Source organism: Nycticebus coucang, chromosome 20 (genome assembly GCF_027406575.1).
Source record: "Nycticebus coucang isolate mNycCou1 chromosome 20, mNycCou1.pri, whole genome shotgun sequence".
Lineage (NCBI taxonomy): Eukaryota > Metazoa > Chordata > Mammalia > Primates > Lorisidae > Nycticebus > Nycticebus coucang.
Window position 1 is genome coordinate 56,396,384 of NC_069799.1, and position 17,367 is coordinate 56,413,750.

General features: G+C 38.8%; 1 protein-coding gene across 1 annotated transcript in view; it reads left to right on the forward strand.

Moving 5' to 3' along the window:
• CUBN (cubilin) overlaps positions 1-17,367 on the forward strand; it is a 264,166-nt gene that overhangs the window by 156,635 nt on the left and 90,164 nt on the right. Inside the window, exons 34-40 of the mRNA XM_053572936.1 lie at positions 1,498-1,608; positions 2,924-3,052; positions 3,839-3,971; positions 8,909-9,114; positions 10,178-10,362; positions 11,512-11,704; positions 14,929-15,126. Of these exons, the coding sequence (XP_053428911.1) occupies positions 1,498-1,608; positions 2,924-3,052; positions 3,839-3,971; positions 8,909-9,114; positions 10,178-10,362; positions 11,512-11,704; positions 14,929-15,126 (1,155 nt within the window). The remainder of the gene's footprint in view (positions 1-1,497; positions 1,609-2,923; positions 3,053-3,838; positions 3,972-8,908; positions 9,115-10,177; positions 10,363-11,511; positions 11,705-14,928; positions 15,127-17,367) is intronic.

Sequence of the window (17,367 nt, forward strand, 5' to 3'; positions counted from 1 at the left end):
CACATCTCATAAGCCATTACTTTATTTGCTTTTTGCAATTCTTAGAATCTTATTTTTTGGCCCAGTAGCAGTGTGGCTGAAAGGACCCTCAAGGTTACAATAGAAAGAACAAAAAGAGGGTGATGACTTGGGGAGGTAGCTACTATGAATCCTGTTTACATGAGCCCTGCCCTCTTTTGATGTTTTCAGGAAAATAAATTTTCAGGCGTAATGTGGGAAAGGCATTAAGTTCTTAACTCCCCTCTGTAATTAATAACGTGTGTGAAAGTAGCCAAGTCATTTAAGTTAATTGGGCCATTGGTCAAAATAATCTAACAAAACAAAGAGTTTGGCTTCGGTATTGTCTGGCACTTCTAGGAATGTTAAGAGTTAACACAGTGATAGTATCTCTGTTGACAGGGCAAGAGGTGAGGCTGGTGATGTAATCCTTAGCCAACCGCAGACTGGGAGGTAGAGCCCCAAGAACAGCAGAAACTGAACCAAAGATAAAGAAGCCCCCTGCCATGAGCAGAGCTATTTTGTGCCCAAGGATTATTTTCTAATGAGTTGTGAAGCATTTAGATGAAAGATCTCAGGGGTTTAAGAACAGCAACCAGAAAAGATCCGATTCTGCAGATGAGAACAACAAAAGGAAAATGTACCCAGGCACTCACTGTTCTACAAGAAATTCAAAGCTTCCTGATAAATGACTCAGAACCTCTAGGGCGCTAGCCCTGGCCTTCAAATAAAACTGCGTCTGCAAAAATGTGAGTGCTACAGAGAAAAGTCTGTCTTATTTACAAGCCTATGTAAAGAATCAGAATTAAAGGAAATATTCCACTGAGAAAACTGAGTATGAGAGGAACACGGCCATGGCTGACATAAAGATGTGGGAAGACTGTAGTTGAACCTCTGTCAGTAGAGAACCCAAGGGACTGGAACAAACGGGTAGACTTATGGAGGTGGTCAACGTAAGGAACTAGGTCAACTGTATTGACATGTCCGGTCTCTGAAAAGTAGGTCAGTGTAGGGAGGTGGTCAACTATAGAGGTTCTTCTGTACATTTTTCAACAAAACATTCCCTATAGTGTCTGGAATGAACCTCCCCAGGAGTCCACTTGGTGACCACTGCCAGCATTTCAGATTCCACACACACTTTTAAAAACATCTATTTTATTTTACTTTCTTTTATTTTAAGAGGCCAAGTCTTCATATTTTGCCCAGGCTGGTCTTGAACTCTTGGTCTCAAGCCATCTTCCTGCCTTGACCTCCTAAAGTGCTGGGCTTATAGGCCTGAGCACCCAACCTATTGTGTTACTTTTCAAAGGAAACTATTTAGCATAGAAGTCGCCCCCCTCCTTCTCCTTATCCCCTCAACCCTTGTATAAATCTGCCACCTTCCACTCCTCCCTTCTTTACTGGAGAACCTTTACCTCAAATGATCAGAGGTAAAATTTCTCTCCCTGTATGTTTTCTTTGCTGGTACTTTATTAAATAATCTCTCTTCTTTTCTTACAGTCAATCACATCACCCTCTCCTTTACCCACTTTGAACTTGAAGGCAGCACAACGTGTACATGGGACTTTGTAGAAATTCTGGATGGCGACCAGGATGATGTGCCCCTCCGAGGTACTGTGGTACTCAATTATGGTCTTGGCTGTGTTTTATTTATATACCTACATATTTATAGGAGGCTATTCAAGGTTAGAATGTTTCCAACAAATATGAAGAACAGCCTCAGATGAGTAATGATAATTAGAGGGTAAGAAAGCAGGCTTTAACGTGGAGTTCAAGGGATTCAGCTTATTTACGTTCAAAGGCGTGAGTAGTTGGTGTTTATTTTTTAAGAATTGTGTAAGTTGCAACTACTTAGGTAGTAGCAGAATGCAGTCCTGTTCCAGCACCCGATAGCATTCTGTCAGAAACGTTTTGTTAATATTTGACCATAGCTCTTATAATTGCAGACTTCTAGCTTTGTTCTCAGTGGAAGCAAAACACACATGCACACATCCACACCATACGTTAATGAATTAAAAATCTGTCATTTTGTGTTGACATCTCACTAAAATTAAAGCATGCCCCTATCTAGTTTCTGAAATGTTCTCAAGGAAAACAATCAGGTCGCTTAAGCCTTCTCCATGAACTGAATGACTTTGGAGTGTGGTCATACAAACGTCTCATCCTATCTTGGAAGACAAGCTCCATCAGAGAAGAGACTTTGTTTAGCTTGTTGCTTTGTCCCTCATCCCCCGCACAGTGCCCGAGACAATAGCAGGAAATCAGTGAACACTCTGTCAGCCCCTCTCTTTGACTGTAAGAAAAGAAGCATTTGACCAAGGATAAGGGCATATCCCTTAACACTCACATAACACTACCTGAGTACTGCTCCGAGTACTTTGTAAATAGTAACTCAATCCTCTAGGATATACCAGGTCAATTAAGTTCGCAAGCTCATCCTAGAAAAAGTGCTGCATACCTCACTGCTGAATATCACTACGGTCACCAGATGGCCAAGGGGAGCACTTGGAAGGTGACCGGGAGGTATGCAGCACTTTTTCTAGGATACATTCACAGACTTCACTGTCTGACCTGATAGGTTTTATTATGTTCAGTGTCCCCCTTTTCATGTGGGGAAACTGAGGCACAGAGCTCTTCGGTATGTAGCCTCAGGTCTTGTAGCTCGTAGATGACAGAGCCGAGAGCTGAGTGTGGCAAGTCTGGCTCCAGCACCCACACTTTCCCCACATTCACTCTTCAGTATTAACGCACTGATTTGCACAGGTCCCTGCGGTGCTGGGGACTTGTGCCTTAGTAACATGGGCAGCCTGGTCTTCTCGGCTTCGTTGCTCTGCTGTCTTGTAATTCTAGCAGAGCTGTGTTTGCTGGAAACAGTGGCCTCTGCTGTGTCGTTGCTCATTCTCCTGTCTTCATCTTCGTCATTTAGGCCGTTACTGTGGCAGCTCCATGCCCCATCCTATCACATCCTTCAGCAGTGCCCTGACGCTGAGGTTTGTCTCTGACCCTACAGTGAGTTCTGGTGGCTTCCATGCTGTTATCACCGCCTCATCGTCAGGTGAGAGCCCACAGCCAGTGGCTCTCGTGGGTTAACAGGGAGGTCCTCGGTGTGTTGTTTGGGACTCTTTACCTTCTAGAACGGGAGCTAGTTTCCTGAGGTCACCTCCGTGCCTGACCTTAGCTTCTTCTCCAGTGGGTGAACATGTGCACCCCACACTTGGGTGGCAGTTTGGCTGTCTTTTTAGCTAACCCCCATGATCTCAGCTGTGTTCTTCTCGGCCCGTCGAGGCAGCTCACGTGGGAGAGGAGGAAAGTACTGGCTTTTTACCCTGCACGTCAGCGGCCAGCCTCCTCCTCATCAGTAGTTAAAAGCCGCAGAACCAGGGGTTGCAGCACTGCCCTGGGAGGGAAAGCTCACCCCCTGCCTTCTGTTCCAGGCCAGCGTTGACAATAATCCTGGTCAGCCAAACAGCAGTTTTAGGATTACAAACAAGTCTGTTATTCCTCAGAGTCCTAGTTCACAGGGAGAAAAGGCTTTCAGAGAAGACACAGCAGAGATTCCTTCTGATCTATCATGCTGCATGACCTTGGTCTTCAGTTTGCAGATTCTTCCCTTTATATCCAGGGTAGGCATAAAGTGCGTGCATGTGCAATTTAAAACAGTTTAACACAGTAACCTGCACATGAACTTTATGGACATCTGTATAGGACACTTTTTTTCTGATATGACATGGAAATACTATACCCTGTGCACTTATAATGATGCTGGTGCTTTTTCTCCCTGACCTTACAGTGTCTGAGTTGATCTTTGCACTGACATTGTTTTATTTCTCCTTCCTTCCAGCTTGTGGTGGAACCTTCCACATGGCTGAAGGCATCTTCGACAGCCCCGGCTACCCAGAGGTGTATCCCCCTAATATAGAGTGTATCTGGAACATCGTCAGCTCCCCCGGCAACCAGCTCCAGCTGTCTTTCATGTAAATCCCTGTTCATGGTGTATTGTGCTCATGAGCCCGCAGGAAGGAAGCACCGTTACTAACAGGATGGACACCTGCCCAGCAACCGTTACAGAGGACACAGCAGGAGCGTTAGGAAGTCTTTTTCCAAATTTCCTCTGTTTTGCTCATCATTTGGGCTATAAATAGCATTAAGAGTCAGTGAGAATGGTTCTAGAGCCCACTTTAACATTGCCAGAGCTCTTGGTGCGTAAATCTGGGACCATTCAAGTTCAGAGAATAACAATTATATTGTTTCTTGCAATTAGGCATGTTTAGATTCTTCCAGAGAATCCTGCAGGGACCTCCCATCTCAGGGAAGCCTTTTTCACCCTTACATCTCTCCCGGTCCCAATCACCTTTCCTTCCATTCTATCAGAAGAAAGATTTGGGAAGTGTTTTTTGTTTGTTTGTTTGTTTATTTGTTTGGAATCTTAGTAGTTGATTTATAAAGTTACTTTTGTTGTCCTGTAATACTTTTTGAATATGGATGATGGATATGGGATTAACTGTAGGATTCTACCATATTCTTTGTGATCTTAGAGTAAATTAAACAGCAATAATAATATTTCCTAGAGGAAATGTAGAAAACACATATTTTAATAATTAATAGAGAAATGTGTGTGGTTTGCCTCCTCATGGGCAATGAATGCTTAACAAATATTGAGAAATAATATTTGGGCATTTAAATTGCCATTTTGAATTAAAAGGTTACTTCCTAAACCTTATTACCTGTGACTGGGCTGTGGTTAGGATTGTTAATTCTGTTTTGGAGAGAATGTAAGTAACGTATTGCTGAGAAAGGATTGTTCTGAGGACAGTGGCCTGTTGATTTAGTAATCTTCCTTTTCCTCCTGGACGTGCCAATCTGTTCATCAAGAACTGATTAAAAAAATGGCACGGGAGTCCTATTTGTGGACCAAGTTACAACATCTCAAGTTGCTGTCTTTAATCCATCCATCTGACAGTGCCTCTGCAGGGTACAAGTGGCATTGTTTGGAGACAAAGCCACACTCCAGAAAGCCAACGAACGTTTAAGCTGCTGCAAGGGAAGGAAGTTTTGGTTTGTCTTTGTTTTTACTAAAAGCACAAAGTTCTGCGTGGGAAGAATCATTTTTATCTGATGTATATTTATTCCTTTATTCAACATATCCTTGGTAAGCCCCTGCTATGACCTGAGCACGCGGCTGGCACATCCTATTGCTGTGCAAGAGGTGTTATTTATAGTCATCTGTAAAACTCCTTCCTGGGCCTGTGATGAAGAGCAGTGTCCGTCACGTGGCCTGCTAGGCCTTGTAATCGCCGCAGAAGAGGCTTCCTTTTTGGTCTTTTTTTTCTCTATCTCTACCACATTCACATTATTGGTGGCCAGGAACTGGGCTAGATTCTAGGAATGTTTAAGACAGATAAATCTCAGATCTTGACAAAGTATCAAAAAATCAACAGCAAGATCCTATTTTTTTAATTTTAATTTTATTTTTTTATTATTTTTTTATGTAAGTCATTTTTATGTTATGATACTTGTGATGGTTAAATTACTGTTAATTCATTTTCTTAATCATATATAAAAACTGTGATATTCTGAAATACACAGACCATTGAATCATAATGAAAACCAATTAGGTGATGACTACAAAAGAAGGATGAAACATGGGATCCTGTGTTGTTTTCTAGTCATTATGTTTCCACATGTTCTCACAGGTAATATCATTCATGACCATGATTTCTATTCCAACCTCAAATTCTCTCCTAGATTTTAGGCTGCTGTAGTCTGACCCTATCTATCTTTACCTGGAGGTTCTCAAGACCTGTCAATCATCAATTCTAAAACTATTCACATTATTTCTTCTATATTATTGTATCTTCTTCTCTCCCCATGTTTTCTATACCCATCATCTCTATTTTTTCAACATATTACAGTTTGCAAAGTCCCAAGTCTTCAATCTCAGCAGTTTCTTTCATGTCCTCCTTCCCCTTCTTTTTTTTTATTATTAAATCATAGTTGTGTACATTAATGCAATCATGGGGCACCATGCACCGGTTTTATATATAATTCGAAATATTTTCATCAAACTGGTTAACATAGCCTTCCTGGCATATTCTTAGTTATTGTGATAAGACATTTAAATTCTACATATTTAAATTGAAATCTAAAAGGAATCATTTTATGAGTAGGGGGTTACTAATAACAAACTTCTAGGATCCCTGTTAAGATTAAAGAAGATGTCGCATTTAAAATGTATAGCGCACGGCTGCTATAGAGCAGATGTTGAGAGAATGTGAATTCTCTCAATCTTTACCACTTCCAACGTATCATCTGTAGTTGTTCACAAGTAAATCCAAATGGGAGATTACAAACAACCCGAGAAAGCAACTTTCATCCATTTGACAGTTTAATGGACATTACATCCTAATTATTACATAGAAAACCTTAATACTCATCAATTTCCTTTCTTACCTGTAGGAAGTTCATTTTGATTACTTTGTGGGACTTGGTTGAGTTTTATTTTTAGAACGCATTTTGTAGGATGTAAGATGCCTCTTTCTCTGCCCGTGATTAGTGAGAAGGCGAGGCCTGTGAGTTATTTCTGCACCGATTTAAATTCTATATAGATGAGCGCTTAGAAACATTTCCCTGGGGTGTGTGAGAAGCACCACGTATATGAGAAGTATATGAATCACTCAAGTTCTGAAACAGGGTTTGGGTTGTGGACACTGTGGTGAAATTGAGTAGGGAGAAAAATGGAGAAATTGTGGTTGAATCTGCAATGAAAGGGATAAGGGAGAAATAAAACCTAAAACGGAGGGGTTTTTTGGTAAAACATATTTAATGGAACTGAAAGAAAGTGTATTTTATACTTGCAGACTGCTTTTAGAAAGCGACTGGTCTTGGTTCAAGAATCAAAATGAGATAATGAGAAACAGTGACTGTACTATTTTTGTTCCACATACTATTAAAAAATAACAGAACCAAGCCAGAGGGTAGATTTGCTTATGAAACGTACCATACAAAACAAAGAGTTCCAAGAACAATAAAGCTTTTTTAAAACTTTAATTCTTATAGATATCACATCTCTTCTAAAGAAATGTCTCTTCTGCCATCTAGCACTGGACTATACTGGTCTGATGCTAAGAAAAGACCTGGACTTTGTAATCTTCCGGACCATTGGGCCAAACAATAAGAAGCACATGGATCACCTAGTGTCCTGCCAAAGTTCACTTTCTGATTCCACTGGTTGGGAGCCTGATTCTTTATTCTTTTGTGCATTTTTAATTTGGTTGTTTTTTCATTGTTTATCTGTAGGAATTCCTTGTATAGTCTGGTTATGATTCCCTTGTTAGATAACTGCTTTGTAATTACCTCCTCTTCCCACCCCCGTCTGTGACGTGCTTATTCATTTTCTTATTCATATCTTTAATGAGAAATTCTTATTATTGATGACATCAAATGTATTAATTTTTTATCTGATGGTCAGTGCAGTTTGCATTCTAAGAAATATTTGCCTGTCCAAGGTCATGCACATTTTTCTCTCTGTTTTGTTCTAGGAGATTTGTGGTTCTAGCTTTTATGTTTACATCTGTGAGAAGTATTAAATTGATTTCTGTGTATGGAGAGAGGCAGATGTTGTGGTTCTTTATTTTTTTTTTCTCTCTCTCCATGTTGATACCCAGGTACTGGAGCACCATTTATTAAAATGACTTTCTTTCCTCATCGAGTTATCTTGGCACCTCAGATTATATTGTCTGGACTGTGTATTTGTGGGTCCTTTTGTGTTTCTTTTTCTAGTCCATTTATTCGCTGTCTCCATTCACACCAATACCGTGTTATCTCAATGAGTTCCATGTTTTTAAGTATTAAGGCCAAATTTTGAAAACATTCATGTAGTACCTACATGTTCCAGATTCTTTGTACAATATATGTTGCTTATAAAAACTCATATGAGGTAGATATTATTTCCTATCTTCCACCCTTCCCATCAACATTACTGAATATAAGATAATTAGAATAAGTCACATTTGAGCATTAGCCTGTGCTATTACAAACCCCACGTGGCCACCTTTCCAGAAATTAAATGCACAATCCTTTGCAAAGCATTTACGGTCCACCGAAATGGCCTCATGTTATTGCCTTTGGTATGTCTCTTACGGGCTCCTTAGAGGAACTCAGTGTTTTAACCAAACAAGTTATCTTGCGGGTTTTAAAACATCCCACCCTTTTCTGCATGTGTGCATTGTTGGTGTGCCTTCTCTGTGTGCCTTACATACAGCTAATAGTATATTTTTACCTTAAAAATAATCTTTCTGTTAAGTCATTACAAGAGCCCATAATCAGATATGATACTGCTGTTTCAGAATCCTTACGTCACTGTCTAACGCTGATGGCATTCATGTGATTCTGCCTTATATTTTTTCTGTATTCTTGTCCAGGTTTTTTTTTTTTTTTGAGACAGAGTCTGAAGCTGTCACTCTGGGTTGAGTGTTGCGGCATCATAGCTCACAGCAATCTCCAACTCGGGCTCCAGCGATCCTCTTACCTTAGTTTTTATATTTTTAGTAGAGACAGGGTCTCACTTTTGTTCAGGCTGGTCTGGAACTCCTGAGCTCAAGCAATCCACCCACCTCAGCCTCCCGGAGTGCTAGGATTACAGGCCTGAGCCACCACACCTGGCCCCCAGTTTTTCCTATTGGGAAGAAAACCCCTTGATGGCAGCATATTAATTGTCTGTATCTACTGAATAGGCATTTCAGCATATCTGAGTGAAAGAAACATTTTTGATATCATCAAAGGATCTTGCGAACAAATTGAAAGAAACTTTTAAAATAGCAAATAGGTTAACCCAGCACGTTATTCAAGATAATCCCAAAGTTTACTCTATCAACTTGATCCTTATGAACCTTTTTATTTGCTCCCCAATCAGATCTTTCCAGTTGGAAGACTCCCAAGACTGTAGCAGAGATTTTGTGGAGCTCCGAGAAGAAAACGCCACAGGTCACCTGGTGGGACGATACTGTGGACACTCCCTCCCTCTCAACTTGTCATCCACTGTTGAGCACAGCCTGTGGGTCAGGTTTGTCTCCGATGGCTCAGGCAGTGGCATAGGCTTCCAGGCCATGTTCACTAAGAGTAAGTTGGGTCTATTTCCATAATGGGTTCCAGAATATGTCCTACAAAGAAGTGATAAATATTTCAGTAATGCATTAAGCAAGAACAATCCTGAACTCTGTACTATTCTTCTATATAGCCCTTGTGGGATTAGTTCATTATATAATATATTAGAAACACTAAATTATATATCAATAGCTCATTAAGAGCAAGGGAGAACACTCTGAGTGGGTCTAATATTCTTTAAGTTTACTTCCTACCCAACATTCAATGAACCTTTTTTAACAATATTGTGTTAAAGAGTTTTCTAATGTATGATAGTGCAGATTTGGGTTGTTTTCCTCTATAGTCTTCAGATTAAAGACATGTAGTATTACTTTGGGATTGACTTAAGTGCTCAGATATTATAACAATTTGATATTATTCTAATAGAATAAAATATAGAATACTTTTATTTTCTAACTCAACTTCTTCATAATCAGCTATTCTGTTTTGTTTTGTTTTTTTATTAAATCATAGCTGTGTACATTGGTATGATCATGGGGCATCATTCACTAGCTTCACAGACCGTTTACCAAGTTTCACATATACCCTTGTAAGATGCATCGCTGGTGTAATCCCACCAATCCCCTTCCCTCTACATAATCAGCTATTCTGTATGTCACTTCGCACTGTCAGTTTCTCTTATAAATTTTTTAAAAACATGTTTCATTCTTTTGTAAAACAAAGGCAACTGAGGAAACCAAAATTAAAGAGTGAGGCCAATAATCCTCCCCATCTTGTCCCCAAGTGCCCTGAGATCTGGGAACCCCTTTCCACATGGGAAGCTGCCACCTCTTTTCACCCTATGCAACCTTTTAAGGAGTTAGAGTTCCATTCACAAATCACCCTTCTCTGAGGAATTAATAGAAACCAAAAGGGAAGAGTGTTTCTTTCAAAAGTCAGAAAAGAAATCACAGTCAATTAAAAGTCCATTCTTTGGAATATCCCTGGCCTTTTGTTTTGTTTTGTTTTGTTTGTTTTTGCGTTTGATTAAAGAGCTATTCTGAATGGGTCTGATTTATTGCTCTGTTCTCCCTCCCAGTATTTGGCAATGATAATATTGTGGGAACTCATGGGAAAATTGCCTCTCCTTTCTGGCCTGGAAATTACCCTCATAATTCCAATTACCGATGGATAGTAAATGTGAATGCATCTCAAGTTGTCTACGGTAGAATCTTGGAGATGGACATTGAAGAAGGACTAAACTGCTATTATGACAAATTAAGGGTGAGTTTCCACATGCAATTGATGATTGTAAATTTTGGTGAATTCCTACTGGCAAAAATGAATCCAAGTTAGTATCTATTTAAGCATTTACAAATCAAGTGAGATGGTCTGTCCTAAATTATGATTACTGCCTCTAACTTACCTGGACAAAGGTAATTTCACTGTTACATGTATTATTTTCTATTTCATTAAGCAAGAACAGTGTGTTATAAGGGTATTTTTCTAGCATTATTTTAATTTACCTGGGCTTTGTCTAAGCATGCATGGTAACCTTCAGTATTTATTCTATCTTATATTCCATTATCCTGTTTGCTCTTACATTAGAATGTTAAAATTATAAAGTAGCATGTAAAAACGAATAAAAATAAATATAAAACCATAGTGATCTTTGACTACTCTACCAATTCCAGAAACACTATCAGATTCTTAAAGGCCTCGATCTCACCTTTTTCCTCCCAATCCCTGGTAGATGTCCAATATGTACAGAGATGCCTGTGACATTATTAGAAAAACTGAGATTCAGAAGAGGATTTTATAGTAACTGTTATGACAAATTTGTTCTAGATTATTTAAGAACTGTCACACAAGATGCTTCTTTATAGGTAATTTAATATTTTAAAACCAGATGAAAGGGAGTTATGAGTGCTTTGAATATGCTGGGCCCTGCAAGCTGTGGTTCTTTTGTTATTAATTCTTCTTTCCTTATGTGGAGATACGGACTCCTATAGGGCACCTGTCCACTCGCTCCTGAAACTGCTCCTCATTCTTGTTGTTTTTCCCTCCTTCCTCCTCATTCCCCACTTTGAGGGCCCGAAGCACATTTACCAAGCATATTGTTATCAACTGCCCTGCTTCCTACCTTTCTACCCACAAATTTTACTATAAGTTATCTAATGAACCATATCCCACATAACCCATTTATCAATATTGTTCAGTAACAAAGATATAAAAACTTTTGAAACACATTATATTATTTACAATAATATTTTATATTTGATAGCACTTTCTGTTTTCAACTGACATAAAAAGTTCACTTGTTAATTTTTTTATTATGACAAAATGATAATAACATAAGGCATCTTTTAAATTTTCTGTTTTGTGAAGAAAAACAGAGATAAAGTCCTAAACCTTCACTATTCTTACATGCAGATGTACGATGGGATTGGTATTCATTCTCGCCTGATCGGGACTTACTGTGGTACCCAGACTGAATCCTTTAGCTCCACTGGAAATTCCTTGATGGTTCAGTTTTCTTCCGACGCTTCAGTATCAGGGAAGGGATTCCTCCTGGAGTGGTTTGCAGTGGATGCTCCTGTTGGACCGTTACCTACCATTGCTCCAGGTATGTTTGGTAATAAAGGAAGTTCTTTTAAGGTTTGATATGTGTGGACCGAATAGCTCCAGGACCCAAATACACAAATAAGTACAGCCCCAAAGCCCTTTCTCCAAATGCTCAGATACTCTTTCAAATTCATAAATATTTCATTATATAAAAATTATACAGTCATTTCTTAAGAAGGTAAGTTTCCTATTACATTTTTTATATTAATTAGGAGTTTGATAACTATAATATAGTCTACTTAAAATTTCTAGAGAATGCTTTAGAGATCTGGTTTTCCTCTACATTCCATTTTTAGTGCACCTTCAGAAATGGCAGAAATGCTTCACTTTCTCCTTAGTTGAAACATTGATATTTTAAAGTAAAATGGGCCTAATTATTAAACTTTTTATTTTTATTTTTATTTTTTGCAGTTTTTGGCCGGGGCTGGGTTTGAACCCGCCACCTCCGGCATATGGGGCTGGCGCCACAGGCACTGCCCTAAACTTTTATTTTACTATTGTTAAGACAGTCCTAATTCCTTCAGTAAAAGTAATATTGAGCTAGCAGTGTTTTAGAAGACTTTCTGCTTTTTCCTTAAAAATTGTTTACACAAACTTGAATGTTTTTTATCAATTTGAAGGATGTCATAGGAGAAATTCAGGAGACATTTCTGGGAAGATTTTCTTAGTCCTTGAATATTTGAATGGGTACATGATTATGGTACCGTCTGAAGAATATTCAAACTCTGAACTAGTTCTATGATTAAACAGACCCTAAAAGATTAGAATCTATTTGCTTCCAACTTCTTGGGAATCTATATCAACAGAGATCACTGATAAAGATATAATTTGTACTTATATTCATGGAAAGAGTCCCTTAGTATTCTGTTCTGAGATATTATTTTCTCTTCTCCTATAAGGTTCTTTTGTGATAGCAAATATGAATCTCTTCTTTAGTATATTAATTTGTTTATGTAGGAGCAAAGAACCATCAAGAAGATTGACAAATGCAACTTAGGGACAATATTTAATTTTGGATAAGTATATCCAGAGCTGTTATAAATAAACTTGAGTTAAGCTGTTTTTATAGTCACAAATTTCAAGATAGAGAAGGAATTTTCTATTCAAGCTAAATATAAAAACAAATATCCTCCCAACATTTCAATATTGTAATAGTCCATAATGATCTGACTTAAATGAATGAGTGAGTAAGATATTATAATTCTCATTTCGCTTAGTCAAGAACAAGGCTAGAGGAAAGTAAGGCAGTGGACAGTTTTAGAGGTTACCAGTTATTTGGATAACATAAGTGACTTTCTTGTAATGACATTACACTTTGAATGCCTCGTTAAAAATAAAAAGGCTTAATAATTTTAAAATATATTAAACATTGAGCATTGTACTGTTAGTGTTTCTTACACATGCATATATTTAATTCAACATTTATAGACTGAGGTGATTAAGAAAGGAAACCAAGGTATAATCTCTATTCTCCAGGAGCTTAAAAGTAATTGGAAAAGGCAAAACACTCATATGTCAGTTAAATTTAAACATGAAATTAAGCTGGAAAACATTAGTCCGTGTATCAGTCAAGATAAGCTCAGTTGTGCTGTAATAACAGCTAATTCCAAACTCTCAGTAGCTGAAAACAACATATCCCTTTTAGATTAATAAGATGTCCTGTCATCATCATGTCCTAACCCACTCTGGCGGAGCTGCCATTGTCTGGGACTTTGCCTGTGGTGACAGCAGTAGGAAAAAGAGCCCTGGAATGTCTCAGTCTAAAAGTTCTCAGTGTCAAAGTAACATGTAGCTCCTAATCCATTGCCCCAAATTGGTCAAATGGCCTCACCCAACCACTGAAATATCAGGAAATACTATTCTACCATGTGTTTGGAAGGAGGGACAGATGGAATATTTGAGGAACAGCACTAATGAGCCATAGTGTGACAACCATCTTTTATGAATGCAAGATAAGAAATGTTTCATGTAGAGGAAGACCTTAAAATTTAGGACCCTGGATAACATTCAGCATTCAAGTTTTCCACCTGAAAATTACTTCTTAAAAAGCATTTGTGGACTATACACTAATAGTGTAAAGGAATTAGAATGCAGTTCTACAATATTGTGTATTCACTTCCTGATGGTCCTAATGAGATTCAAATATAATATGGTACAAGAGTCATAAACTTCTGTAATGATGAAGCATGGACCTCTGAAAATCCGTTTCACCATATTGATGATGAGAACACGGGCTAAAATTGTCAAAATCAACTTGTTGGGAACTCTGGAGATTAACCAAAGCCTTACAACAATCTGAGCTGTGTTTATTCAAGAAAAATAGTGAGTCAGTACATTTTGCAGCATTTTGACTCTCCCTGTCCTCATGTTTTCCTTCCCTCCTAGTTTTACATAGTCTCACAACTGGTAGTAGTGAAAATGAGCAGTTTAGCAGCCATGGGTGATGGGGATGCAGAAAGTCTTGGAGCTCCAGGAAGTAGCACATCTCCAAGGAATCACCATTATTTGACCTCTCTCTCGAGTTCTTGGAAAACTCCATTCTCAGGGCTTGTGTTAATTTGACCTGACCAAGAGTTCTCTCTGTTTAAACAGCCCTATCCCTAAAGTGTTCGCTGAAAACCATCAGGAGCAGTTGTTTAACATCATGGCTGTGAGAGGCAGTGATCCCAGCTGCAGCTAACAAGAAACTGGCCGAAAAACTAGAGAATGAGATGTCCACAGGGGGCTTTGAAAAGCCCTTACTTTTTTCTGAAAATCTAGAAGACCACACACATATACCCAGCTATGCACATGGCAAAAAATAGATCCCAGGTTCTTATCTCTCACCTTAAAATTTCCTAGGTATAAATTACACGACAAGTAACTACGCTAAAAAGGTAAAGAAATACGTGGCAAATAAGAACATAGCTGTACCTCAGGAATGTAAGTAGGAAGAGTCCACGTATTTATTTATGCTCAACAAGTAGTCAGCGCTCACAGATAACGTGGTATATGGCAGAATCCTGGTGGAAAAGTAGAACGCGAGGTATTTTCCTTATACAAAAGGTATATCATTGATGATAGCTTTCTGAATCAATAGCTTTAGTAAAATATTTATTGATTTCTTTGATAAAGTTGTTTCAATTGGTTGTTACATGTCAGTATAGGACTGTCACTTTAAAGTTAAAAAGTGAGAGCTTCTTTTCCACTAGAGGTATTTCTACCGTGTTGCATTTCATTTTCCAGGCGCTTGTGGTGGGTTCCTGAGAACGGGAGATGAGCCGGTCTTTCTGTTTTCCCCGGGTTGGCCTGACCACTATGGTAATAATGTTGAGTGTACCTGGCTTATCCAGGCTCCTGATTCTACTGTGGAACTCGACATCCTTTCCCTGGACATCGAAGCTAACTCAGCGTGTAACTATGATAACCTTGTGATAAGAGACGGTGAGAAATGTTCAGAAAAGAATACTGAGTTTCAATCCCAACACATATCTAGTTCTATTCAATGACCATCCTATTTATTTGCTGCCTTCCTTGACTGTGTGTGGCATGTCACAGATATCATGGTTAAGGAAGGCATCAGGTTCCAGATCTGGCTACCATTTCTGAACAACACAAGGAGAGTATTCAATTGCTAATCACAAAATGTCAGGAATAGCACAGAATCTGTGGGTAGGACAGGTAGAGTTAGGGAGCATATAATTTGTCCTTTCCTTGACACACAGGTATGGTATTTGCCATGTGAGGGGTTCAGGACATGAATGATGCTGACACATGACATGTACAAAATTGTGCTTCCCAATTTTCATGGGCTGCAATGAAGGGGAACAGCAGGGTGTTTCTCCATGTGGTCCCCAGATCTTCAACATCAACATTACCCGGGAATTATTAGAAATGCACATTCTCGGCAAAAACCAATGTGTTTGGCTTTTGGCCCACATGTTGCTAATGTGCAAGATCTAGTCTCCTTAATCCCCACATCCCTAGACTGCCACTAAGTGGAAAAATCAAATGGTGGAGGTGATTTCTTTCTCTTCTGTAGAGGCTGGACTCTCAGTACAGACTCAGATCAGTGGTGCAAATATGATGAAACAATAAACCAGGACTTTCTCACTTGTTAGATCAACAGCACTTTGCCCAGAGGAATTGTTATGAAGGGCTGACATTTACTGAGCAATTCTTAGACACCACTTTAAGTACTTCCCATGTAATATCTGACTTTGTCTTTTCAATGGCACTATGAAGTGGGCATTATTTTTTTCTCCATTTGTAGATAGGGAAACTGAGTCTTAGAGGGGGTGCAAGTTGGATCATTCCTGTGGATAATAAAAATTTAAAAATTTTCATTGTATGAAATGGATGTGTCCTTTGCACACACCTTCTGAGTGTTCAGACCCCAGTAGAAACTGTAAGAAGTATCCTCAGTAGGTAACTGCATCAATGAGGTAAACTATCGTTATTCTTTAAAAATAACATTCTATTAAGTTTTGTTTGTTTTAATCAATAACTTCTCTTGGAAGCCTAGAACCTGGAGAGTAATCCTTTCCTTCTTTCGCATATCATTGCACGAGTCACCAAGTGGCTCCAAGCCTGGTATAACATATGTGAAAGAGAGATGGAGACCTACTTCCAAGGCTTTTTGTGAGGATCAGGAAAAGTAACAAATGCAAAATTTTTACCAAAAATCCAAGCATTTAGTAGACACAGAATTCAGAAGAATTTAGATTTAAATTTACTTGGATAGATGTTTCTAGGAGAGGACATCTCAGTGTCCTTACCCAGACACAGGGTGACTTAAAAGAGCTGGGGAAATTGAAGCATATGTCAAAACAACAAAAATATTTTAAATCGGTTGTATGATCTGTCCACGTAGATTGCTTTTTATTTGCTGACAATGTGAGCAGATGCCCAGTAGGTTCATTCTTTCCTGATTTGCTTATTTACTCATTGAATAAATAGTGGTTGAGCGCCTACTACATGTCAGTTACTGGATATTTTGTTCATTTGTACAATGTTAATATACTTTTAGAGTTAAAATTTAATTCGCTTCAATTACTTGTTCTTTGCCAAGTTTTTTGCTTCTGAGTAGCAGAGGCATGTGACACTCTGAAGCCAGCATCTAAAGCTAATAGGCTACAGACAATAATATTTATGGGCTACTTGTGCAATTGGCCAGTTATCACAGGTCCTTTGCCTTTGGCCAGAGGGTGCCTTTGTGGGCAGTCTTGGGCCACCCCAGAGAGGGTTCTGCCATATTCTTGGGGGAACTGAGTCTCTTTCTGACCTGCTTATTCATTTTATAGAGCTGCCGTGGTTCCAAAATCAGTCTCTTACAGACAACTCACCAACAAATTTTGCATATCGAAATTTTTTCTAGCTGAGATTCTGTGAAACTACATTGCCTAGAAAAAGTTAAAAAAAAAAAAGAAAAAGAAAGGGAGAGAAGGTGGGAGGGACAGAGAAAGAAACGAAAAGAAGAAAGAATGAAAGAGACAGAGTGAAAGAAAAAGAAGAGAGGGAGAGAAGAAGGGAGGGAGGGAGTGAGTGAGGGAAAAAATTCAGAGAGGGAGCGAGAGAGGGAGGAAGGATGGGAGGGAAGGAGGTAAATTCTACCAAAAATCAGTAATCCTTTTATCTAGTCCCAGATCCGAAATGTACTTTCTGTATGACCTTAGGTAAATCATT